The sequence below is a fragment of the Apis laboriosa genome, unplaced genomic scaffold, assembly GCF_014066325.1.
Source record: "Apis laboriosa isolate Shangri-la unplaced genomic scaffold, ASM1406632v1 scaffold39_cov144, whole genome shotgun sequence".
Classification (NCBI taxonomy): domain Eukaryota; kingdom Metazoa; phylum Arthropoda; class Insecta; order Hymenoptera; family Apidae; genus Apis; species Apis laboriosa.
Genome location: NW_025223140.1, coordinates 2,336,745 through 2,357,787, shown reverse-complemented (window position 1 = coordinate 2,357,787; position 21,043 = coordinate 2,336,745). Strand labels below are relative to the sequence as shown.

Below are 21,043 nucleotides of genomic sequence, written 5' to 3'. Positions count from 1 at the left end.
AACATCGATTTGATGATAGTATGATAAAAATTTGAAGAAATGTGCACCGGATTTGTTTAGTTATCCCTAGAATGTTATCAATCGCTATCTAATTATTATTATATTTTCTTACCTTGAAATATATTTATATGTAAAGAGAAATGAGAGTCTGAACATCGATTTGATGATGGTATGATAAAAATTTGAAGAAATGTGCACCGGATTTGTTTAGTTATCCCTAGAATGTTATCAATCGCTATCTAATTATTATTACATTTTTTCTAATATAATTATTACATTGTTTTATCTTGAAATGTATTTATATGCAGAGAGAAATGAGGGTCTGAACATCGATTCGATGATGGTATGATAAAAATTTGAAGAAATGTGCATTAAATCTGTTTGGTTATCCCTAGAATGTTTTCAATCGCTATCTAATTATTATTATATTTTTTTATCTTGAAATATATTTATATGCACAGACAAATGAGGATCTGAACATCGATTCAATAATAAAAATTTGAAGAAATGTGCACCGGATCTGTTTGGTTATCCCTAGAATGTTATCAATCGTTATCTAATTATTATTACATTTTTTCTAATATAATTATTATATTGTTTTATCTTGAAATGTATTTATATGCAGAGAGAAATGAGGGTCTGAACATCGATTCGATGATGGTATAACATTTTGGTATAAAAATTTGAAGAAATGTGCACCGGATCTGTTTAGTTATCCCTAGAATGTTATCAATCGCTATCTAATTATTATTACATTTTCTTACCTTGAAATATATTTATATGTAAAAAGAAATGAGGGTCTAAACATCGAGTCGATGATGGTATGATAAAAATTTGAAGAAATGTGCACCGGATTTGTTTAGTTATCCCTAGAATGTTATCAATCGCTATCTAATTATTATTACATTTTCTTACCTTGAAATATATTTATATGCACAGACAAATGAGGATCTGAACATCGATTCAATAATAAAAATTTGAAGAAATGTGCACCGGATCTGTTTGGTTATCCCTAGAACGTTATCAATCGCTATTATTACACAGCAAAATGTCAGTCATCAAACTTGGGTCAGGATTAGGAATCTAATCTTAAGTCGAATAAGTATTATCATTATGAAGATTTGATATATATGTAGATCGATATTATTGAGATAATTTCTATCACAATGAGAGTCTCCACTTGACGTGTTTCAGGATCGTGGAGCGCCGGCCAGGACCACCAACACAACGGTGAAGATAACGATATTGGATAACGATGATCTTGATCCAAAATTCACCAGAGACGTGTACAAAGCGAAGATTTACGAGTTCTATCCGATGCCGGTGAGTGGCCGGTGGTTTTATTTTTTTATACGCGATCATTTTGCAAGCAATTATTAATCATTATTAATCCCATATGAAAATGAAAATGTGAACGGCGTATCTTTACGCGCAACGTATGATTCAATTTTTATAGCATTCGAAGCTTGTTCATTATTTAACGATTAATCTTTTCCTTTCTTTTTTTTTTTTTTTCAATAACGTAAATTCTTAACATAGCGATCGAACAAATTATCGATCGCGAAAGATTTACAAAAAGAGGGAAAAAATTTACCAAGAATTGGGAAAAATTATTCGATGATCGGTTAATTGCACCAGAATGGAAATTATGAAGTGCAAGCGTATATAATTCCTCGATGGAAAATATCACGGTGCGTAATTGAACGGTTTATAATTAAACATCTTGCGAAGATTAATCGATTGCACAATCGTGAAAGAATTGTACGTAAGTACCTCGAGCCTGATCCATGCATCCTGTATCCAATGAAGTTAAAAGCAATCCTTTCGCGTATTTACACATCGTGTGTTACGCGTGTAATAATGAAATATGATAAGGAAAGGAAAAAAAACTCTTCTGTTTTCTCGTTAAAGCGGATAAACGCATTTGGATAAAGGAGGAAGTCTGTGGAAAGATTAACGACTCTTTGAAACGTTGACTTTCTCCGCTATCCTCTCAAAAAATTTCATATACACGCGGCGTGGACATCCTCTCGTAATTATTAGTGGATTTTTACGCATAGGGATGGCCTTGAAATATTTCGTCGAGATTTTTTTCTTTAAAAAGAATTGGATTTGGATTCGTCGAAATTCAATCAAAATGTCGTCCCGTATGTTGTTCTTTTCATTCGAGAGAAAAATTCACGTTCACGCGTGTATTTTCAGCTACTTTCTTTCCAGCGAGAAAAGTGTGAAGTTGGCTTCAGACAAAATGCGTATATCCGCCGGCAATGACCGCGTCAAACCGCGACTTTGAACGATCGTCAATGGAAGAAGAATCACGGAACAAGAGAACGGGGAACTTTCTACGTAACCATCGAGCCGTAGCTTCCACGACATTCGTTTTTCCTTTTTTTCTTTTTTTTTTTTTCTATCCGAATTCCTTTTACTCTTTTCTAAAAAGAAAAAAAAACGTTATTATGCTATCAATCACCAATCAATCATTGTTAAAGTTTATCTCCCTTCGTTTTAATTCCATTATCTCAGCCATCGTCGTTATTCCATGGATTCCATTATGGATCCAGCAATTGAGGGAAAAAAAAAATTGTTTCTCCGTTTCTGTTGTTCACGCGAACCTCTTAATAATCTGAGCTGTTCCACATTACGTGGAGAATGTCGGGGGTCGATACTTTGTTGGAAACCTTGAGGTGTAAATTTCTTTGCAGGAGAGAAAGAAACAAGGAACGTTGCGGTGAGGCACGACGCGATATTTATCGCTACTCGTGTTCGACTTTCCACCAATGCGACTCGTTCCACGAGATTTATTCCATTTTAACTCGAGAGTAACGCTTGGCAGATTGACTTTCATCCTCGATTCGCACGATATCGCGTGTATGTATGTATTTTTCGACACTCGAAATAAACGTTCGTGTTTTTTCTTTCAAGACGAAATGATCGACGAGGAAGGTGCTTGTATGGATTTTGCTAGGGATATTGAGCCGATTGCGAGTCCAAGTGGCTCACGAGTATAATTGAGTTCGAGAGTTTGTGGAGGGTTTCTAATGTGGGCTGGGTGAGAGGTTGTTGGAGAATCACGCGTTGGAGAGGTGATTAAATTGGTTGAATCGGATGACGCGTCGAAGAGCTCGAGGATCGTTGAAATCGATCGATATTGTTTTGATTTATGAAAATTAAGATCATCATATCGACGAAATATCCAACGAAACTATATTATAATCTTGGATGGATTTTAATCGTGTTAAGAAGACCGAGCTTTCGATCATCTTCCTTAAATGAAATTCGCAACACTGCTTTGAAAGCAAGCAACATTGCTCAAATTCTGTTCCGCTCGAGCGAGTCTTAGCTATTCGCTCGCCGTGTAATTTCGAGTAATTTCAAATCTCTAAAGTTCGCCAATTTTTATCTTAAATAACGTTTAAATTAAATTAAATCCGCCTACACAACTTTTCTCTTCCCTCGATTCGAACTTCTCAATTTTCAATCCTCCCCCTCAATAACAATTCTCAAATCGCTTCGAGGGATTTTCTAAACTCTCCTTTCGAACAGGAACACCCGATCTTCGCCCGAATCAACTTCTCCACGCCGATCCAAGCGACCGACAGCGACCGCGACATCGACACGCCCGTCCGCTACGACATCACCTCGGGCAACGAGCGAGGTTTCTTCCAGCTAGACCCTGTAAACGGCACCCTGTACCTGAAACGTGCCATCGACCTGGACGCTGAGCGAAACTTGCCCTCGAACACGTTCACCCTGCAAATCCACGCCTCCCAAGTGGACAACCCCCTTAGATCGGGCGTGGCTAGAGTAGAGATCGAGGTCCTCGATCTGAACGACAACCTGCCCGAGTTCGAGGTGGACCTGTACAACATCAGCATAGTGGAGAATCTGCCGAACGGGTTCAGCGTGCTCCAGGTGATGGCCCGCGACAGGGATCAGGGGGAGAACGGGCAGTTCGACTACGAGCTGGTGGACCCGTCGGGCGCGTTCTCGGTGGACGCGAGATCCGGCTGGTTGACCGTGAGGGACCAGTCGGTTCTCGACAGGGAGAGGCGAGATCGGTTGAGAATGAGGGTGGTCGCCGTCGAGAGAAGGCCGAGCGTCGTGGTCCCTCGAAACGGCTCCTCCTCTTCCTCTTCCTCGGTGGACGTCGACGTGACGTTGCTCGACGCCAACGACAACAACCCGATCTTCGTACCTGGAAATCTGTACGAGTTGGTCGCGAGGAGCGACTCGAAGGTGGGCACCGTGCTCGGCCAGGTGCACGCGGTCGACGACGACCTGGGCCCGAACGGGATGGTCAGGTACAGGCTGCAGAAGCCGGGCAATTCGAGCTCGAGGACGCCTCCGTTCACGGTGGACGAGGCCACGGGCACGATCGCGGTGTCCGAGAGCCCGATTCTCGAGGGGAGGCACGCCATCTTCGTCGAGGCTGCCGATCAACCGGCCAACCCCAGCGAGAGGAGGCTCTCCCTCGCTGTGGTCACCGTGGATGTCTTCAGATCGGATGGTAAGTTTTTTTGTCTGGTAAAAATTAATTTAAAAGAATCAATTTTAAAAATGGACAACAAGATCACGATAACACAAAACATATCGCAAGGAAACTAGAAAAATAGAATGGAATGGCCTCCACAAAGTCCGGACTTAATTTAAGATTAAGTTAATCGAGGGATTAAAATTCAATCATGATGAAAAGAATGGACTATAATTTTGTATCGTTTATACGAGGAGGCCTCCACAAAGTCCAGACTTAATTTAAAATTAAGTTAATCGAGGGATTAAAATTCAATTACGATGAAAAGAATGGACTATAATTTTGTATCGTTTGTATACGAAACTAAATAATGTTGGACATAATTGAGTGGACTTTATACATTCATAAAGACTCAGTAATTAGTTATTTGGTTTTTGACAATGTGTTGAATTTTCAATTGCAATTCTTCCAAAAATATTTGTTTATTAGTACTCTTTTTTCTAAAGGAATTTCTGCTTAGATCTAGAATTTTCTATTAGATCAATGTCTATTTTGCAGTTTCCTTGCGATATGTTTTGTGTTATCGTGATCTTGTTGTCCATTTTTAAAATTGATTCTTTTAAATTTTCATTCAGGATATCAATGTATTTATCTGCATTCATAATGCCATCTATGGATACTAAATTTCCGACTCCATATCATGAAAAACAAGCCCATACCATTATGATTCTGATTTTTTAAGGATTCATTTAGTTTTTCCAAACTTGTGCCCTTTTCTTCTTATTTAATAATTCAAATTTACTCTCATCACTCCAAATTATTTCCAGAATGATGGTGGTTTATTTATATACTTTTTGATGAAATTTAACGTTTCTTCTTTTGTACTTCAGTGATGTATAGTTTGCTACATAATTCTTTAAACCTGTTTCTGTTAACTTTCGTTTTACAGTTCTTGAAGATCATCAACATTACGTCAAGATACTTTTACAATTCTTCTATCTTCGTATATATTTGTGTTCTGTAAATTATCAACACATCATGTTCTAAATATTTTTTATAAATTTTATAAACTCTTGGAAACATTATATTTTTGGCCAATACAACTTTAATTATTTTTGCAATCAGAGACAATTAGATTTCGTAACTGAACACAAATTTCTTAAAGTTTCCAATACGAAAGCTTTAATTGTCCACTTAATTTTGTCCAAAACAATGTACATATAGATATTCGTAAATATTTTTTAATTCGAAGTCTATTTTAATTTTATAATTTCTTCACAATTTTTTTGCAAAATTTAATGTAAAAATTCTATAATAAATCGATACGCGTTTCTGTGAACGTTTTCCGCGGTCTCCTCCTCCTCTCTTCCACTTTCTACACCAGTCACGAAGATCCATAAAACGCGTTTCGTCAACCGTGGGAAATATTCTGCTCGTATCGCGAGGAGATACGTTCCACGAACGCGTTACATACGTCGGGACAAAGAAAATCCTAAAATATTTTCACTCGAAAGAGGCGTTCCACGCGCCGTGGAACGATATTTTTATCGCGGTCTAAACGATCGGCGCCGATTCCCTTCGATCGTTCCTTTCGACTCCTTTCTCACGAATTCTCTTTCTCCCTTTCGTCGCAGGGCCGGAGTCGTTGGAGCCGGATTTCGTGGGCGCCCCTTACGAATTTTGGGTGGGTGCCAACGTGCCGGTCGGAACCAGCGTCGGCCAAATACGCTTGAACGACGCCGTGAAGACCAACGACCTGATCTACGACCTCTTGCACAGCTACGAGGAAGGTGGTACGTAATACGATTAATCCAGCAACAGGTTGTTAACAGCTCTGGAATGATTCCGTCTTGGAAAATTTTTTAATTCGATCGAAACACTGCACTGCGAAAGCAACGATATCATCTCTTTTAGTTCTCAGAAATCGATCTTTTTCCTTTCTCGTTTACCTTGCTCGCGAGAAAATTAAATTCCCCTCGAAAAAAAAAATTGGAATCCGAATATATTTCCAATATTTCAACGTCAAATTGTTGGCTCTAAACTTCGTTTAGATCACCTCGAAAGCGATAATAAAATTCTCATTACCGAACCGGTGATGGTCTAACGATTCAATAAGCTCGGTGTAACGGGCCATCCAGAACCTGTAATACGCGACACATGCTGCATACATCGAATTTCAGTGCCGTTCGCGGTGGAGGAACGCTCGGGTACGATCACGGTGGTCGAGGAAATCGAAAGATTCGACCGATCGATCTACGATTTCGAGGCAATAGTTACCGACGAACGGGACCTGATGCTGATCACCAACGTGTCCATCCACGTGGTCGATCCTAATGACGACCGAGGCATATTCACCAGGTAATGTGTTATTCACGTGTTCGTTCGAAATAATTACATATCAAATTCTTCGAATCTAAATATAAATTTCGTAAAGTGAGAATAGTAGAATGCCGATACTCGACACGTTCTCGTTGACTCTTCTTGCTAGATGAGAAAGGTTGGCAATATTAAAACGTCTGTCTTCGTGAGACGTCGATTCGATCTCGAAAGGTCAGAGAGTCGCCGACCCGGCGAAATTCCGTTTGTTTGCTCGTCGAAAAGTCGACGTCCGTTGATTGCAGGGGAACGACCACCGCCCCACTGGTGTTCCACGCGAGAGAGAACATGGCTGGCGCGTACATCGGCCAAATACTTCCGCAGAATGGAACTGGCTCGGCCACGCCAGCCACTCGCTTCTTTATCGTCAATCAGCAGGATGTGCCCGACATCTCGATCACGGAGGATGGCGCCCTGTACGCGCCCAAGGGCCTCGATCGTGAGACCAGGCAGAATTACAGCATCACCGTGATTGCGGAGAGCCCGCGAGGCGTCGGCGTTTTCCAAGTGAGTCCTTCTTCTATCATTTTGTGGTGGTAATTAATTTATCAGCAGGTTCCAAGTTTCCAAGTTTTGGTGGATGCTTGTAGTGGTCAAGGGTGATTGTATTGGAAGGGATGTCGATGCCACTTTTGTCGGGGAGGTTTCTTGAGGATGGAGAGTGTGAAAAAAGGTAGAGAAAAGTGTTTTGGTCGAAAGTTTCTATTAAGAGATGTGGAATTTTTTTTTTATTAGAAAGACGTTCTAAAAATATGTATTTTTTATATTGATAAAAAATGATTATCAATTTTTTTAATTCTCTAATTCTAACTTCTTCTAATTTCTTCTAATTAGTACAGGTAAAGATATAAGTAATCTATTATTTTTGAGATTTCTTCTCTTTTTTTTTTAAATATTTTGATAAATTTGCGAGTTTAAAAGTTGTACAATTTGTTTTGGATTCGATTTACTTGGAATTTTTTCGTTTCTTACAAAAATATGTATTTTTGTATGGCTATGAAATGATTGTCAATTCTCGAATATTACTTTGATATTTTAATAATATAGGCAAAAGTATAAGTAATCTATTATTTTTGAGATTTCTTCTCTTTTTTTTAAAATATTTTGATTACTTTTTTAAAAAATTTATTTTGGATTCAATTTACTTAGAAGTTTTTCATTTCTTACAAAAATATGTATTTTTGTATGGCTAAGAAATGATTGTCAATTTTTGGATGTTACTTTGAGTTATTTTAATAGTATAGGCAAAAATATAAGTAATCTATTACTTTTGAGATTTCTTCTCTTTTTTTAAAAATATTTTAATAAATGTACAAGCTTAAAAGTTATACAATTTCTTTTGGATTCACTTCACTTAGAATTTTATCACTTTTTATTAAAAAGATGTATTAAAAATATATAGTATATTTATGTGGATAAAAAATGATTATCAATTCTTGGATGATGCATGTACTTTGTATATTCCTGTAATAATAATTCTTTTATTTCTCTAATTTTAACTTCTTCTAATTTCCTTTATTTCTTTTAATAATAGACAAAAGTATAAATAATTTATTTTGAAATTTCTTCTCTTTTTTTAAAAATATTTTGATAAATGTGCGTGCCTAAAAATTGTACAAAAATTTATTTTGGATTCAATTTATTTGGAAATTTTTCATTTCTTATAAAACATATATATTTTTGTATGACTATGAAATGATTATAAATTTTTGGATGTTACTTTAAGTTGTTATTTTAATAGTATAGGCAAAAGTATAAGTAATCTATTACTTTTGAAATTTCTTCTCTTTTTTTAAAAATATTTTGATAAATGTGCGTGCCTAAAAATTGTACAAAAATTTATTTTAGATTCAATTTACTTGGAATTTTTTCATTTCTTACAAAAATATGTATTTTTGTATGGCTATGAAATGATTATTCAATTCTTGGATGTTACTTTTAATAGTATTTTATGGTATGGTATTTTAATAGTATAGGCAAAGGTATAAGTAATCTATTACTATTGAGATTTCTTTCTAAATATATTTTGATAAATGTGCGACTTTAAAAGTTGTACAATGTTTTGGAATCAATTCTATGATTGACTTGGAATTTTTTCACTTCTTATTAGATTTTAAAAATATATAGATAGAAAATATATAATAATAGTATAGGTAAAGTTATAAATAATCAATTACTTTTGAGATTTCTTCTCTTTCTAAATATATTTTAATAAATGTGCGAGTTTAAAAATTGTACATTTCATTGAAATATTTGTTGAAATGCCACGAGAAAGAATTTTGAACTTGAAGTATTTCGAAAAGTAACAAAAAAACTATGAAAAATTATTCTAATCATATCATTTATTAGGGTTTCAGTATAATTATACGATACGAGGGATTGACAGGAAAAATTTCATTTTCATTTCATCTCACACTTGAAGACACTGTCAAAAATTGATCGATTTTTATGCAGTCGTCGACAGGTGTTGAGAATGTCGTCCTCGAGCTGCAATATGATTAACTTTTAGAATATTTAACTTTTAGAATATTTAACTTTTAGAATATTCAACTTTTAGAATATTCAACTTTTAGAATATTCGGTCGTAGAAGTTAATAGAAGTTCCAAGGATGTGAGGAATGATGTTCAAAAATTTTTTAATTTAAAAATTCGAACGAAGACCGCGTTTCTGCGCCCGGTTCAAGGATCTTTCGCCGCGCGCATAAATTCAACTTTCACAACCGTGCTCGCGTGTATTCGAAATATTTAACACGACACTCGTGTTAAGTAATATTTAAAACACTTATTTACGAGACCTAGTTCGTTAACATTTATACATACTTAACACTTAATGCGATATTGCACGAATATTTAAATTCGAACAATTATTCCAACACAATGAATTAAAGTCACTTTTATTTCAAGGATAGAATTCCTTTCTCGAAGATGTGAATCACAAACATTTTCATTTTCGAAAATATTTTCGACAAAAATCCCATTAAATGCGATCTTATTCGGAAATTTCGACAAACACATTTGAATAAAAGTTTATCTATTATTCTATTTTGAATTTGAAAAGAATTTAACAAATTCACCAATTTTTTTTCGATGGAAAGAATCTTTATTAAAGTGTTCGATAAATTTCACCTTAGGTAAGCGTGATCGTTCTTGACGAAAACGATCATGCGCCAGAATTCACGTCCCCGTTATACGAAGGGCGAATCATGGAGAACAGTCCACCCGGAACGAAAGTGAACTTATCGACTCCCATTACGGCTACCGACAAAGACGAGGGTATCAATCAGAACTTTGTCTTCACTCTTCACGGCGAGGGAAGCGAGTTTTTTAGAATCCATCCAACCACGGGTTTAGTGTACTTCGAAGGAATCGATGATCGTACATTGGACAGAGAGGCGAGAGCAAACTATAGTTTCACCATCGTTGCTAAAGACAATGGTAAGACATCTTTTTCGTTGATAGCGATTTCTTTTTTCGAAGAAATTGAGTTTGTCCAAACAGCAAGTACAACCATGTTTTTAACGCGAGAGCAAAAAGAGGTTAAGCTTTGATGTTTGCTGGAAATAATTACATTAGTATACAAGTATATGAGATGCAAGTGTAAAGTGTTCACTATGTGACTTGTAGTATATAAATATAAAATTAAGAAAAAATATTAATCGCTATAATTCGATAGATAATTTATAGATCGATAGATTCTTAGTCAATGAGTGATCACTGGAAGCATAAAAGCTTACCCTTTAAAATGCTTTTTGATTTATCTTGATACCATTTCCGGTTTTCGAGATATAGTCATATGAAGGAAAGAGTAATTTTTAATCATCTCCGTCCTTCTCGCGCATTTCTAAATTATCGTTAATATACCTTAGAAATTCAATTAAAATTAAAAGAACTTTAAACCACTATAACTTCGAAAATAATAATCCTAGATTAATGGGTGAAAAATCATTAGAAACGGGGATCCTTACTCTTTAAAACGTCTTTTCATTTATGTCGATACGACTTTCGGTTCACGAGATATACCCATATAAAGAAAAGAATAATTTTTAATCGTTTACTATTTCCGTCCTTGTCGCACACCCGGACTTTGCACGAGTTATCGCTAACATACCTTAGAAATTCGATTAAAATTAGGAAAACTTTAAATCGCTATAACTTCGAAGATAATAATTCTAGGTCAATGGGTGAAAGGTCGTTGGAAATGGGGATCCTTGCTCTTTAAAACGCCTTTTCATTTATCTCGATACGACTTCCGGTTCCCGAGATATCCCCGTATAAAGAAAAGAATAATTTTTAATCGTTTACTATTTCCGTCCTTGTCGCATACCCGGACTTTGCACGAGTTATCGCTAACATACCTTAGAAATTCGATTAAAATTAGGAAAATATTAAATCGCTATAACTTCGAAGATAATAATCCTAGGTTAATGGGTGAAAGGTCGTTGGAAATGGGGATCCTTGCTCTTTAAAACGCCTTTTCATTTATCTCGATACGACTTCCGGTTCCCGAGATATCCCCGTATAAAGAAAAGAATAATTTTTAATCGTTTACTATTTCCGTCCTTGTCGCACACCCGGACTTTGCACGAGTTATCGCTAACATACCTTAGAAATTCGATTAAAATTAGGAAAACTTTAAATCGTTATAACTTCGAAGATAATAATCCTAGGTCAATGGGTGAAAAATCATTAGAAACGGGAATCATTGCACTTTAAAACGCCCTTTGATTTATCTCAATACGACTTTCGGTTCCAGAGATATCGTCCTGTAAAGGGAGGAGTAATTTTCTCTTCACGTATTATCTCTATTATTTTCTCACTCGCGTTTAAGTTCATCGCCTCTCTCAAATTTCAAACAAACGACAGGAAATTTCTTCCCATTCCTAATCTCTTCTCCGCTGTGAAAACTTTGAATGCTCATATCAAGACGAATCGAAAAGTAATTTCAATGGCTCGATTTCTCTTATATTTTCGACTATCTAAAGATTTCAAATTACATGTAGCTTTTTATTTTCGCAACAAGCAAACAGAAATAATAAATGCACGGTTCAATTTACAATATAATTTCCCCCTTGTACAAATATTCCGCTTGAATAAAACTCGCTCGTCATCGGGCGATTTTTACAGGCGGTCTAACCTCCGAAGCGAGTCTGAGGATAACGGTGACCGACGTGAACGACAATTCTCCCGTTTTTATCCGTATGATCGTGCTCCCGGAGCAGGGTGTTCGCGTCTCGAACGAGGCCGATACCGAGGCGTCGTTCGAAGGGAACGACGTGCCCGATACGGACGACACTGGGACAGGAAATCAAGCATCGAGCGCCCGTCGTTCGCCCCTTCTTCTCGTTCCGGAAAACGCGACGATCGGGGCGCCGATAATACGGCTCCTCGCCGAGGACAAGGACGAGGGAACAAACGCGGCGATAACGTACAGCCTGGGGAACGAGACGGTTTCCGGTGACGACGTTGAATCACGACTCGAGGCCACCAATCGTAGATACTTCCATCTGGATCCAAGGTCGGCCGAGATATCGGTGGCCAGGGGGCTCACCGCCGAAACCAACCTGCGTTTCCTAGCCCTGGCCAAAGATCCCGGGGGATTGTTGGACAATATTACCATCCGGATCCACGTGGTCGACGTGAACGATCATCCCCCTAGCTTCGACAAATCCTGGTACACGTTCGACGTAGCCGAGGGCACCTACGCCGGATACACGTTGGGCACCGTTCGAGCAATAGACGCGGATCACGGAGCGAACGCGAACGTCACTTACGAGTTGACGACGAAGGAAAATTCGACCAGCCTTGGAAACGTGTCCAGGATCTTCGAGATCGGCCCTAGGGAGGGGATAATCAGAGTGACGGGTATTCTCGACAGGGAAACCGTACCTGTTCACCGCCTCCTCGTCACGGCTCGAGACAACGGTGTCCCGAGATTGAGCTCCACCGTCGAGGTGGAGGTGAACGTGTTGGATGTAAACGACAATCCACCGGTGTTCCACGATTACGACGAGATCGAGAAGGACGAAAACGGCGATCCCCTTCCTGTCTACCATGCCTCCATCCTCGAGAACAGTCCTATAGGCAGCCAAGTGATCAAAGTGTCCGCCAACGACTCTGACTTTGCCGGGAATGGGAACGGTCTGATCCTGTTCGACCTGAATCATCTTGGCAAGATTGAGAAACAGTGGTTCGCCATCGACAGCAAGGAAGGTGTGATCACGGTTATCGGTAATCTGGACTACGAGAGGCAAAGAAGCCACAGATTACTGGTAACCGCTAGCGATCTAGGGTCTCCTGTCAGCCTCACGTCAACGGCGGCGGTGATCGTCGCCGTGTCGAACGAGGACGACGAGGAAGGGACGGAGACGGAGAAGGCGCCTTCGTTCAAACACCGTTACTACGAGGTGGAGGTCGAGGAGAACGTGGAGGTGCCCGTGTTGGTCGCCCGGTTGGAGTTGGCCGACAGTGGACACATACAGGACGAGCATATACGGTACAGCATCGTGGCGGATGAGACGAAGGCGAGGCAATTCTTCTCCGTCGATCCTAGGAACGGCTCGTTGTATCTGATGACGGGCGTGGATCGGGAGGTGAACGATCGATACGAGGCTAAGGTGAGGGTGGACAGGGTGAAGATCGGAAGAGGGATGCCGGTCATGATTTACCCGGTGGTCGGCGAAAGGCTGAACGGTTTGGCACCTAACGAGGCCAGAGTCGTGGTCAGGGTGAAGGACGTGAACGACAACGCGCCCAGATTCAAGTCGAAGGGCCGACCCATCCTTGCCGCCATACCGACCACCGCCCATTACGGGTACGAGGTCGTCAAAGTGGAGGTTCGTTTTTAAAACCTTATTTTTTCGAGACTCGTCTCCAATGGAATATTTATTTCCTTTCTCAAGTTCGTTGCCAATCGTATCGCGTTTCTTGGAAAGGGGAGGGGGAAGATGCGTGTTTTGTATGGTAATGAGATGCTTTTTGCGGAAGATATGGGAATGGATCGAGTAGAGAATTGAGCAGGGGAGTATGAATCTTTAAATGTGACTTTATTTAGAAGATTTGAATTGCACAATTTTTGTTACACTTTAAATTTTATTTATAATTCTGCTTATATCTCTGAATTTTTTTTTTTCTAATTTATTATGAAACAAGTTACGAAACTTTTAGAGATAGAATTTTTAGAATTCCGAGCAGCATCTGTACTTTTTAGATTTCTTTTTCTTTGATTTAAAAAAAGAAAAATTCATTGATCGTAAACGAGATAGCGAAAAGAGAAAGAGAGAGAGAGAAAGAGACATAATCGAATAAATTGACTAATCATATGAAACAAATTATAAACTTTTAGAGATAGAATTTTTAAAATTCCGAGCAGCATCTGTACTTTTCAGAATTCTTCTTCTTTTTAAAAAAAAATTCATTGGTCGTAAATGAGATAGAAAAGAAAGAGAGGCATAATCGAAATCGACTAATCGTATGAAATAAATTATAAAACTTTTAGAGTTAGAATTTTTAAAATTCCGAGCAGCATCTGTACTTTTCAGAATTCTTCTTCTTTTTAAAAAAAAATTCATTGATCGTAAATGAGATAGCGAAAAGAGAAAGAGAGAGAGAAAGACATAATCGAATAAATTGACTAATCATATGAAACAAATTATAAACTTTTAGAGATAGAATTTTTAGAATTCCGAGCAGCATCTGTACTTTTCAGAATTCTTCTTCTTTAATTTAAAAAAAAATTCATTGATCGTAAACGAGATAACGAAAAGAGAAAGAGAGAGAGAGAGAGACATAATCGAATAAATTGACTAATCATATGAAACAAATTATAAACTTTTAGAGATAGAATTTTTAGAATTCCGAGCAGCATCTGTACTTTTCAGAATTCTTCTTCTTTTTAAAAAAAAATTCATTGATCGTAAATGAGATAGAAAAGAAAGAGAGGCATAATCGAAACCGATTAATCGTATGAAATAAATTATAAAACTTTTAGAGATAGAATTTTTAAAATTCCGAGCATCTGTACTTTTCAAATTTCTTCTTCTTTGATTTAAAATTGATTTAAAAATTCATTGATTATAAACGAGATAGCAAAGAGAGAGAGGCATAATCGAAACCGACTAATCGTATGAAATAAATTATAAAACTTTTAGAGATAGAATTTTTAAAATTCCGAGCAGCATCTGTACTTTTCAGAATTCTTCTTCTTTTTAAAAAAAAATTCATTGATCGTAAACAAGATAGAAAAGAAAGAGAGTCAATTAATTGAATAAACCGACTAATCGTTACAATCAGGCGGAAGACCCGGACGAGGGAGCAAACGCCGAGATCCGGTATCAAATTCTCGGGCGGGAGGACGCGCCACGATTCGCCATTGACCCACTGAGCGGTCAAGTACGATCTGTGGCGAGTTTTGGCCGTGATGCTGGGCGCGTTTTCGGGTTCGACGTCAAGGCCACCGACAGAAGAGGCGCTGAGAACGGTCGCAGCAGCATCGCCAACGTTTTTGTAACTTTTCCTTCTTTGATTCCTCATCCAAAAAAAAAAAAAACTCTTGCAATTTCAATTATTCAAAATAAAATCATACTTATGGTTAATAAATATTTTAGCTAATTGAATCAAAAGTTGATCGATTAAAAATTGTCAAACTTTATTCAATTATTTATTTATCTTGTGATGTTTGTCGAAAGGTGTACATCCTGGATGATCAGAAACAGGTGGTGATGGTGGTTGGTCGAAGGCCCATAGATCTCGAGCCGCAACTGGAGAATATCACCGCGTGAGTTCATTCATTTCTGTTCCGAATATTTTCAATCTTAAATATTCAGGTCAATTTTCAAATTAAAAGAGATAAATATCTGAACGTTCTTTACAAATTAAGACCATTGGAATATAAGCGTTTATTTACATATATCTTTATTCCTTCTCGTGTAAGAATTTTAATTCAATTTCAGAGTATTGCACAACGTGACGGGTTTCGACGTTCGAGTGAGGAAGCTAGAGCCACACATTGAAAAAAATTTGATCGACACGACGTCGTAAGTGGTGACAAATAACATTTTTAAAAAAAATATCTTCGATGAAGAAAAATTAAAATTCCTCCTATTCTATATTTTTTATTACATTTCCTGTTTCGCAGTACCGACGTTTATCTTTACGCAATCGATCCCCATTTAAACGTTATGATAGACATGGACACGTTGCACAAGTAAGTAATCCTTTATTTTATTTATATTAAGTCCAACTTTATAATCATTGTGATAAACGCGTGATAATCGTTTAATGAAAAAAATGATAATCAAAATAGTCATCGAGCAACATCGTGCAGTTAATTATCCGCGTTGTTCCAGCGTGTTCAACACAAAGAAAACGGAAATCAAGCGGGAGTTGGACGAGTACGATGTTCTGGACATTGCCGGAAGCTCTCCTCGTCAGGGTAATCAACGTTACCTGCTATCCACTTTGGAAGTGGCTGTGGTGATGCTCGGCTGTGTCATCTTTGTGGGCGCCCTCGTCACCGCCCTTTGTATCACGTGCGTTCGCAGAAGTAAACGGTAAGGAGAATATTAGACGCATTTAGTGCATAGAATTTTTCAACTACAAACAATTAAACGATCATTTTTATCGCGTCAAAATTTTGGAAACGTTTCTTTAATAACACGTGTAAATAATATATATCGTTCGAAGCAATTCCGTTTGGGAATTCTTCTCGTGAGAAAAGTTGGATTAAACAAAATTAAGTTTCCAGCGAGAACACGTCCATCGGTCCCTTTCCACTTCTATCGAATACCAGGCCAATCAAATGCCAATTCGCTCTAAACCGTGATTACTTAAATTTTATCGGTTTAGTCGCAGACGTCGGGAGAAAGCGATGTTCTCGACCACCAGCCCGATTGGTTTCGCTTTGGCAGATCCATCCGCGACTCTCCAGAAGCCGCCATTGTTCCCGACCTTTGTCGACGGCCTTCACTACGACCCTGAACCGTTCTGCGCCGACATACCGAGACGGCACAGCATCTGCGAGCACGGATCTAATTGCGCCCGTTTCCACGCGTAAGTCTATTCGATTCGCTATTTAAGACGGATTTACACTCGGTGGACTCCATCGATGATTAGATAGTGCATTTGACTTTCAAAACAGAAATTTTTAAACTACATCTTTAAACTAAGACGCGATATTTATTCACAAATTAATTTAGAATACGTGCTTTTATATTATATTATATTATATTATATGTGTCGTTATATTGATCGTCGATGTAGATCAGCCTTTATCCTCGTCGTTGAGAGTCCACCAGGACTTCGTTGTAAACCGTATTAAATCATTTGAGCGCAACTGAGCAGAATCGCTTGCGGTTCTGCACGACCTGTTTAGATCTTCCGCGGTTTCGCGTTCAACGTTTCGAAAATTTTCAGTTTTGAATTTTATATCCCTGAATATAATATTCGTATCACGCGGTATCAAGTAGAGATGAAAAGAGTATGAAGAAGAGTTTATTTCAGAATCAACGAAGAAAATTTTCTTTTTTTTCCTGCGAATAAACAGATATGAAATACATACAGACAGGAAATATGGTTTTGCGGTTTCTGAAAAGTAACCGTTGATATTGGCTTCACCGCGATGATGGTATATCGGTAAGTAGTACCGGCCCGTTTATGGTCGGACTTTAAAATAAATACAAATTTCCACAATTCCACAATTCTCTAAAGTAAACAATTTAGAAAAATCTTGATATATACACGATGTATATTTAATATTTACACAATGCTCGAATGATTGAACACGAAATGCGTGTAATTGAAATATAATTCGTGAATGAAATTAATATTCTCATTGGACTCTACGATAAAAATTTAACTCAAAAACTCGAATCGCGGCAAAATCCTTTTTTCTTCTCGAAAATTAAATAACGCACACACACACACACACACACACACACACACACACAGATACATACACACACGCAATCATTCCCCCCTACCCAGGACATATTCACTTTATCACCACTCGAATCCCTCACAAACCGGCCCATTCTCCAATCCTATCCATTCTCGGCTGGCAAAACAACCAATACCAAATATCCAATATGGCAACAACCGCGATTCCACCAGAAGCTCGACCGATTTCCTCGCAGCTCCGTTTTCAATCCATTAGCAGCGAACCTGCTCGAAACCACGCACCCTGCCTCCCTCTCCCCTCTCCTCCCTCCTTCGAATCTGCTCAAACGAAACAACGCCATCTCGCGTGGATGAAAAAGAAGAAGAAGAAAAAACCAGAGGGGGCACGAGATAAAAATGCATTGGTGCATTTATTATGATGATACCGGTCGGTCGAGGGGGGAAGGGGGAGGGGTGCAAGGTCAGGGGAGGGGGGAATACTGTATCAGGGAATTCCCATATCTTTCGCCGCTAGATGTCGATGCTAGAGTGGCAGAGGTGGTGGTGGTGGTTGCAGGATGGGCGGTTGTAGTAAGCACGCCGGGAGGACGACGGGGACCCCGAAAGGCCTGGAGGCATCCGCGACGTCCTTGCATTCCAGCGGTCAGGATTCTGGGATCGTGGCGCGCGCCTCCTGCCACTGCAGTCACTCGTCCAGCCCCTCAAGCGGCGAGAGCAGCAAGTAAGTCGAATTACTTACGGAGCTATTCGTGCTATCTAAATTGAAAAGAGAGTTCGGCCGAGGGGGTGGTAGGGGGTTGGGGATGAGAGGGGAGGGAAGGAGAGGGATCGATCGATCTGCTCAGATGTGGAACGGATAAGTATAAAAAAGGGATCGTGGACGAGGTTTTCGAGTCGAGGAGGGGAGGGGGGAGTGATTCAATTTGACGCTTTTAACTCTTTTCGTTGGACGTCACTTTTTGTGGTCAAGACTCAATTGTCCTGATTGGGAAGAAGTTGAAATGATAATATTGTTGTGAGAGATTAGATTTTTCTAAATGTTTCTTAAAGAGGATTTTTGATCGTGTTGAGAATGAATGAATGAACGAATCATAGTGACGTTCGGCGGATTTTGGATATTATTTTTCTGCTTCCAAATTTTTATATTTATATTCAAAGGTATACGCATAATTTCATCGATCATCGCATTGATCATCCTTGATCTTTCGAAACAGTGCTTGCGAAGCAATTAATTAAATAATTCCTTAGCTTCTTCTATTCTACACTTCTATCTATCGTGCATACATAATATCTTCAAGCTTCTACAACACGTCCATCCAGCTTTCTATATCGCAATAATTACAAAAAAAGAAAAACGATATTAACTGTACATGTATATGTAATCTCTATTAATCCACCAATCGTCGCCTTTTTCTTACTCAAAAGCACCTTCTAAAAAGCACCTTCTATAAAAACCCATAATCGATTAACCCATCGAACAATTCTTCAACCTTTTCTCAAACACACACACACACACACACACATACATGTATACACATCTTCCACATACAGAAATATTGCAGACAATAAACGCCGAACTAAACCGCGTAACAAAAATCACGGTCTCAGCTTTTCCACTTACCGCCTTATCTCAGAAATTTTAATTTCACGCTTGATCAAGTAACAAAGAGAGAACGAAAAGAACGTTCCAAACGTTCCATCCAGTCATCATCATCCGCAGCCAGCTGTTCGGGAATCCATTCCACGAGATGTCTTTACGTCTCTCTCTCTCTCTCTCTCTTTCTTCCTCTTTCTTTTTCAACTACTCTACTCGAATCTACCTGCCTCTTCACAGCGGCTACGAGGACTCTCTGAAGTCCCTGCAGCGGCGCGAAAGAGGAAACGAGATCTCTCGCGGAATCCACGACACCTCGACGACGACGACGACGAGTATGGTGGTGGGGAGGCGAGGGACCCAAACAACCAGGAGGCGGCAACGATACAACTCGTTCTCGAACGGTGAATCGATGTACTCCCACGAGATGACGTTGCAGAGGGAGCAGCAACGTTGCTGCAACCTTGGGACCGAGAAGAGGCGGAAGAACGACGGCGGGGTGGGGCGCGAGCATCGGCGCGCGCATTCGGAAGCTGAGAACAATATCACCGAGACAGTGATACACGAACATCCTGGAACCGAGATCTCGTTGTCCAGCTCTTTGCAGAACACCTCCCCTCTTCACGGTGAGTTCAATGGCTTTCGATGGCTCGAGTTTTGGATCTCGTTGAGTTAGGTATATCGTAAGGCCAGCGGAAGGGTAGTATCGTGTGATTGTGACTTCTTCTACTGTGGAAGCTTGCCGTTCATGGAGCACTACTACTTGTCTGCAAAAGTATTTATACTCGTGGATAAAAAGAATAATGGAGTTGTGGTTACTTTGATACTTGAGTTTTGAGAGATCGATGATTAACATTTTGAAAGAGATAAAATCTGTACAGTTATTCTAATTAAAATATTTTTCTTCTATTTGTTTCTATATTTTCATTTTGTTTCACAGGTGTAACGAGATCCACCCACATGCTGTATTAACGAGAAAGAATCTTATTTACGAGAGAAACTTTCAATGGGGAACAAGGATTCTTCCTAGCCATGAGTTTTTCTTATTGTCCATACATTTGTTATCCATAGGGGATACACAATTTTATAAGAGGTGCATCTTTTTGCACGATGAGATTAATCCCTTTTAACTTTATCAGTGCGAGGATATTTCTTTAACACGTAGGTTTAAATTGGAAAGCAGGCCAAAAGGATTGTTTAATCTATTGTATTAATCATCCACGTTTCATTCAGAAAAAGTCTTTTTTCAAATAACAATTAAATGGTAATAAATTTTCAAAATCTGTTTGTTTCAGTCAATGATAGATACGAGCAAGAATTTCATATTTTACAGTTTTTTACTCTTTTTTGAAGGTATATTGTAATGTTTCAAGATTCCATTTATCTTTATTTTTCAAAAAACACGACGAAACTTTTCAAAATTCCATTTTATTTTAACCGAGCAGAGCAGAGCAGAGTTGTAAAAATTTTTGTAAAAAGTTGAACCGATCGAAGAAATATCCTTTCCACGAGGAAGGAATTAGCGAGTTACTTTTCTCGCGTGAAAATTTGCGCAAATTGTGTCATCCTGTTACCAAAATACTCGTCATTCGTTCGTGTAAATATTCTCTATCGAGATCTATTTTTATTTTAATAATAATTATTATTATTATTTCTTATTTCCCTACGTTTACCTTATTTATGAATGTAAGAATATTCTCCTCTACAAA

General features: G+C 38.5%; 1 protein-coding gene across 1 annotated transcript in view; it reads left to right on the top strand.

Annotated features, from left to right (window-relative positions):
* Positions 1-20,306, top strand: part of LOC122715641 (cadherin-89D) — a 33,960-nt gene extending 13,654 nt beyond the window's left edge. The window contains exons 6-21 of the mRNA XM_043937980.1: positions 1,195-1,323; positions 3,544-4,507; positions 6,106-6,264; positions 6,652-6,829; positions 7,093-7,354; positions 9,979-10,282; positions 11,972-13,680; positions 15,137-15,349; positions 15,532-15,620; positions 15,796-15,879; positions 15,981-16,049; positions 16,192-16,395; positions 16,691-16,894; positions 18,297-18,461; positions 19,575-19,960; positions 20,275-20,306. Of these exons, the coding sequence (XP_043793915.1) occupies positions 1,195-1,323; positions 3,544-4,507; positions 6,106-6,264; positions 6,652-6,829; positions 7,093-7,354; positions 9,979-10,282; positions 11,972-13,680; positions 15,137-15,349; positions 15,532-15,620; positions 15,796-15,879; positions 15,981-16,049; positions 16,192-16,395; positions 16,691-16,894; positions 18,297-18,461; positions 19,575-19,960; positions 20,275-20,306 (5,151 nt within the window). The remainder of the gene's footprint in view (positions 1-1,194; positions 1,324-3,543; positions 4,508-6,105; positions 6,265-6,651; positions 6,830-7,092; positions 7,355-9,978; positions 10,283-11,971; positions 13,681-15,136; positions 15,350-15,531; positions 15,621-15,795; positions 15,880-15,980; positions 16,050-16,191; positions 16,396-16,690; positions 16,895-18,296; positions 18,462-19,574; positions 19,961-20,274) is intronic.
* Positions 20,307-21,043: the final 737 nt, after the last annotated feature.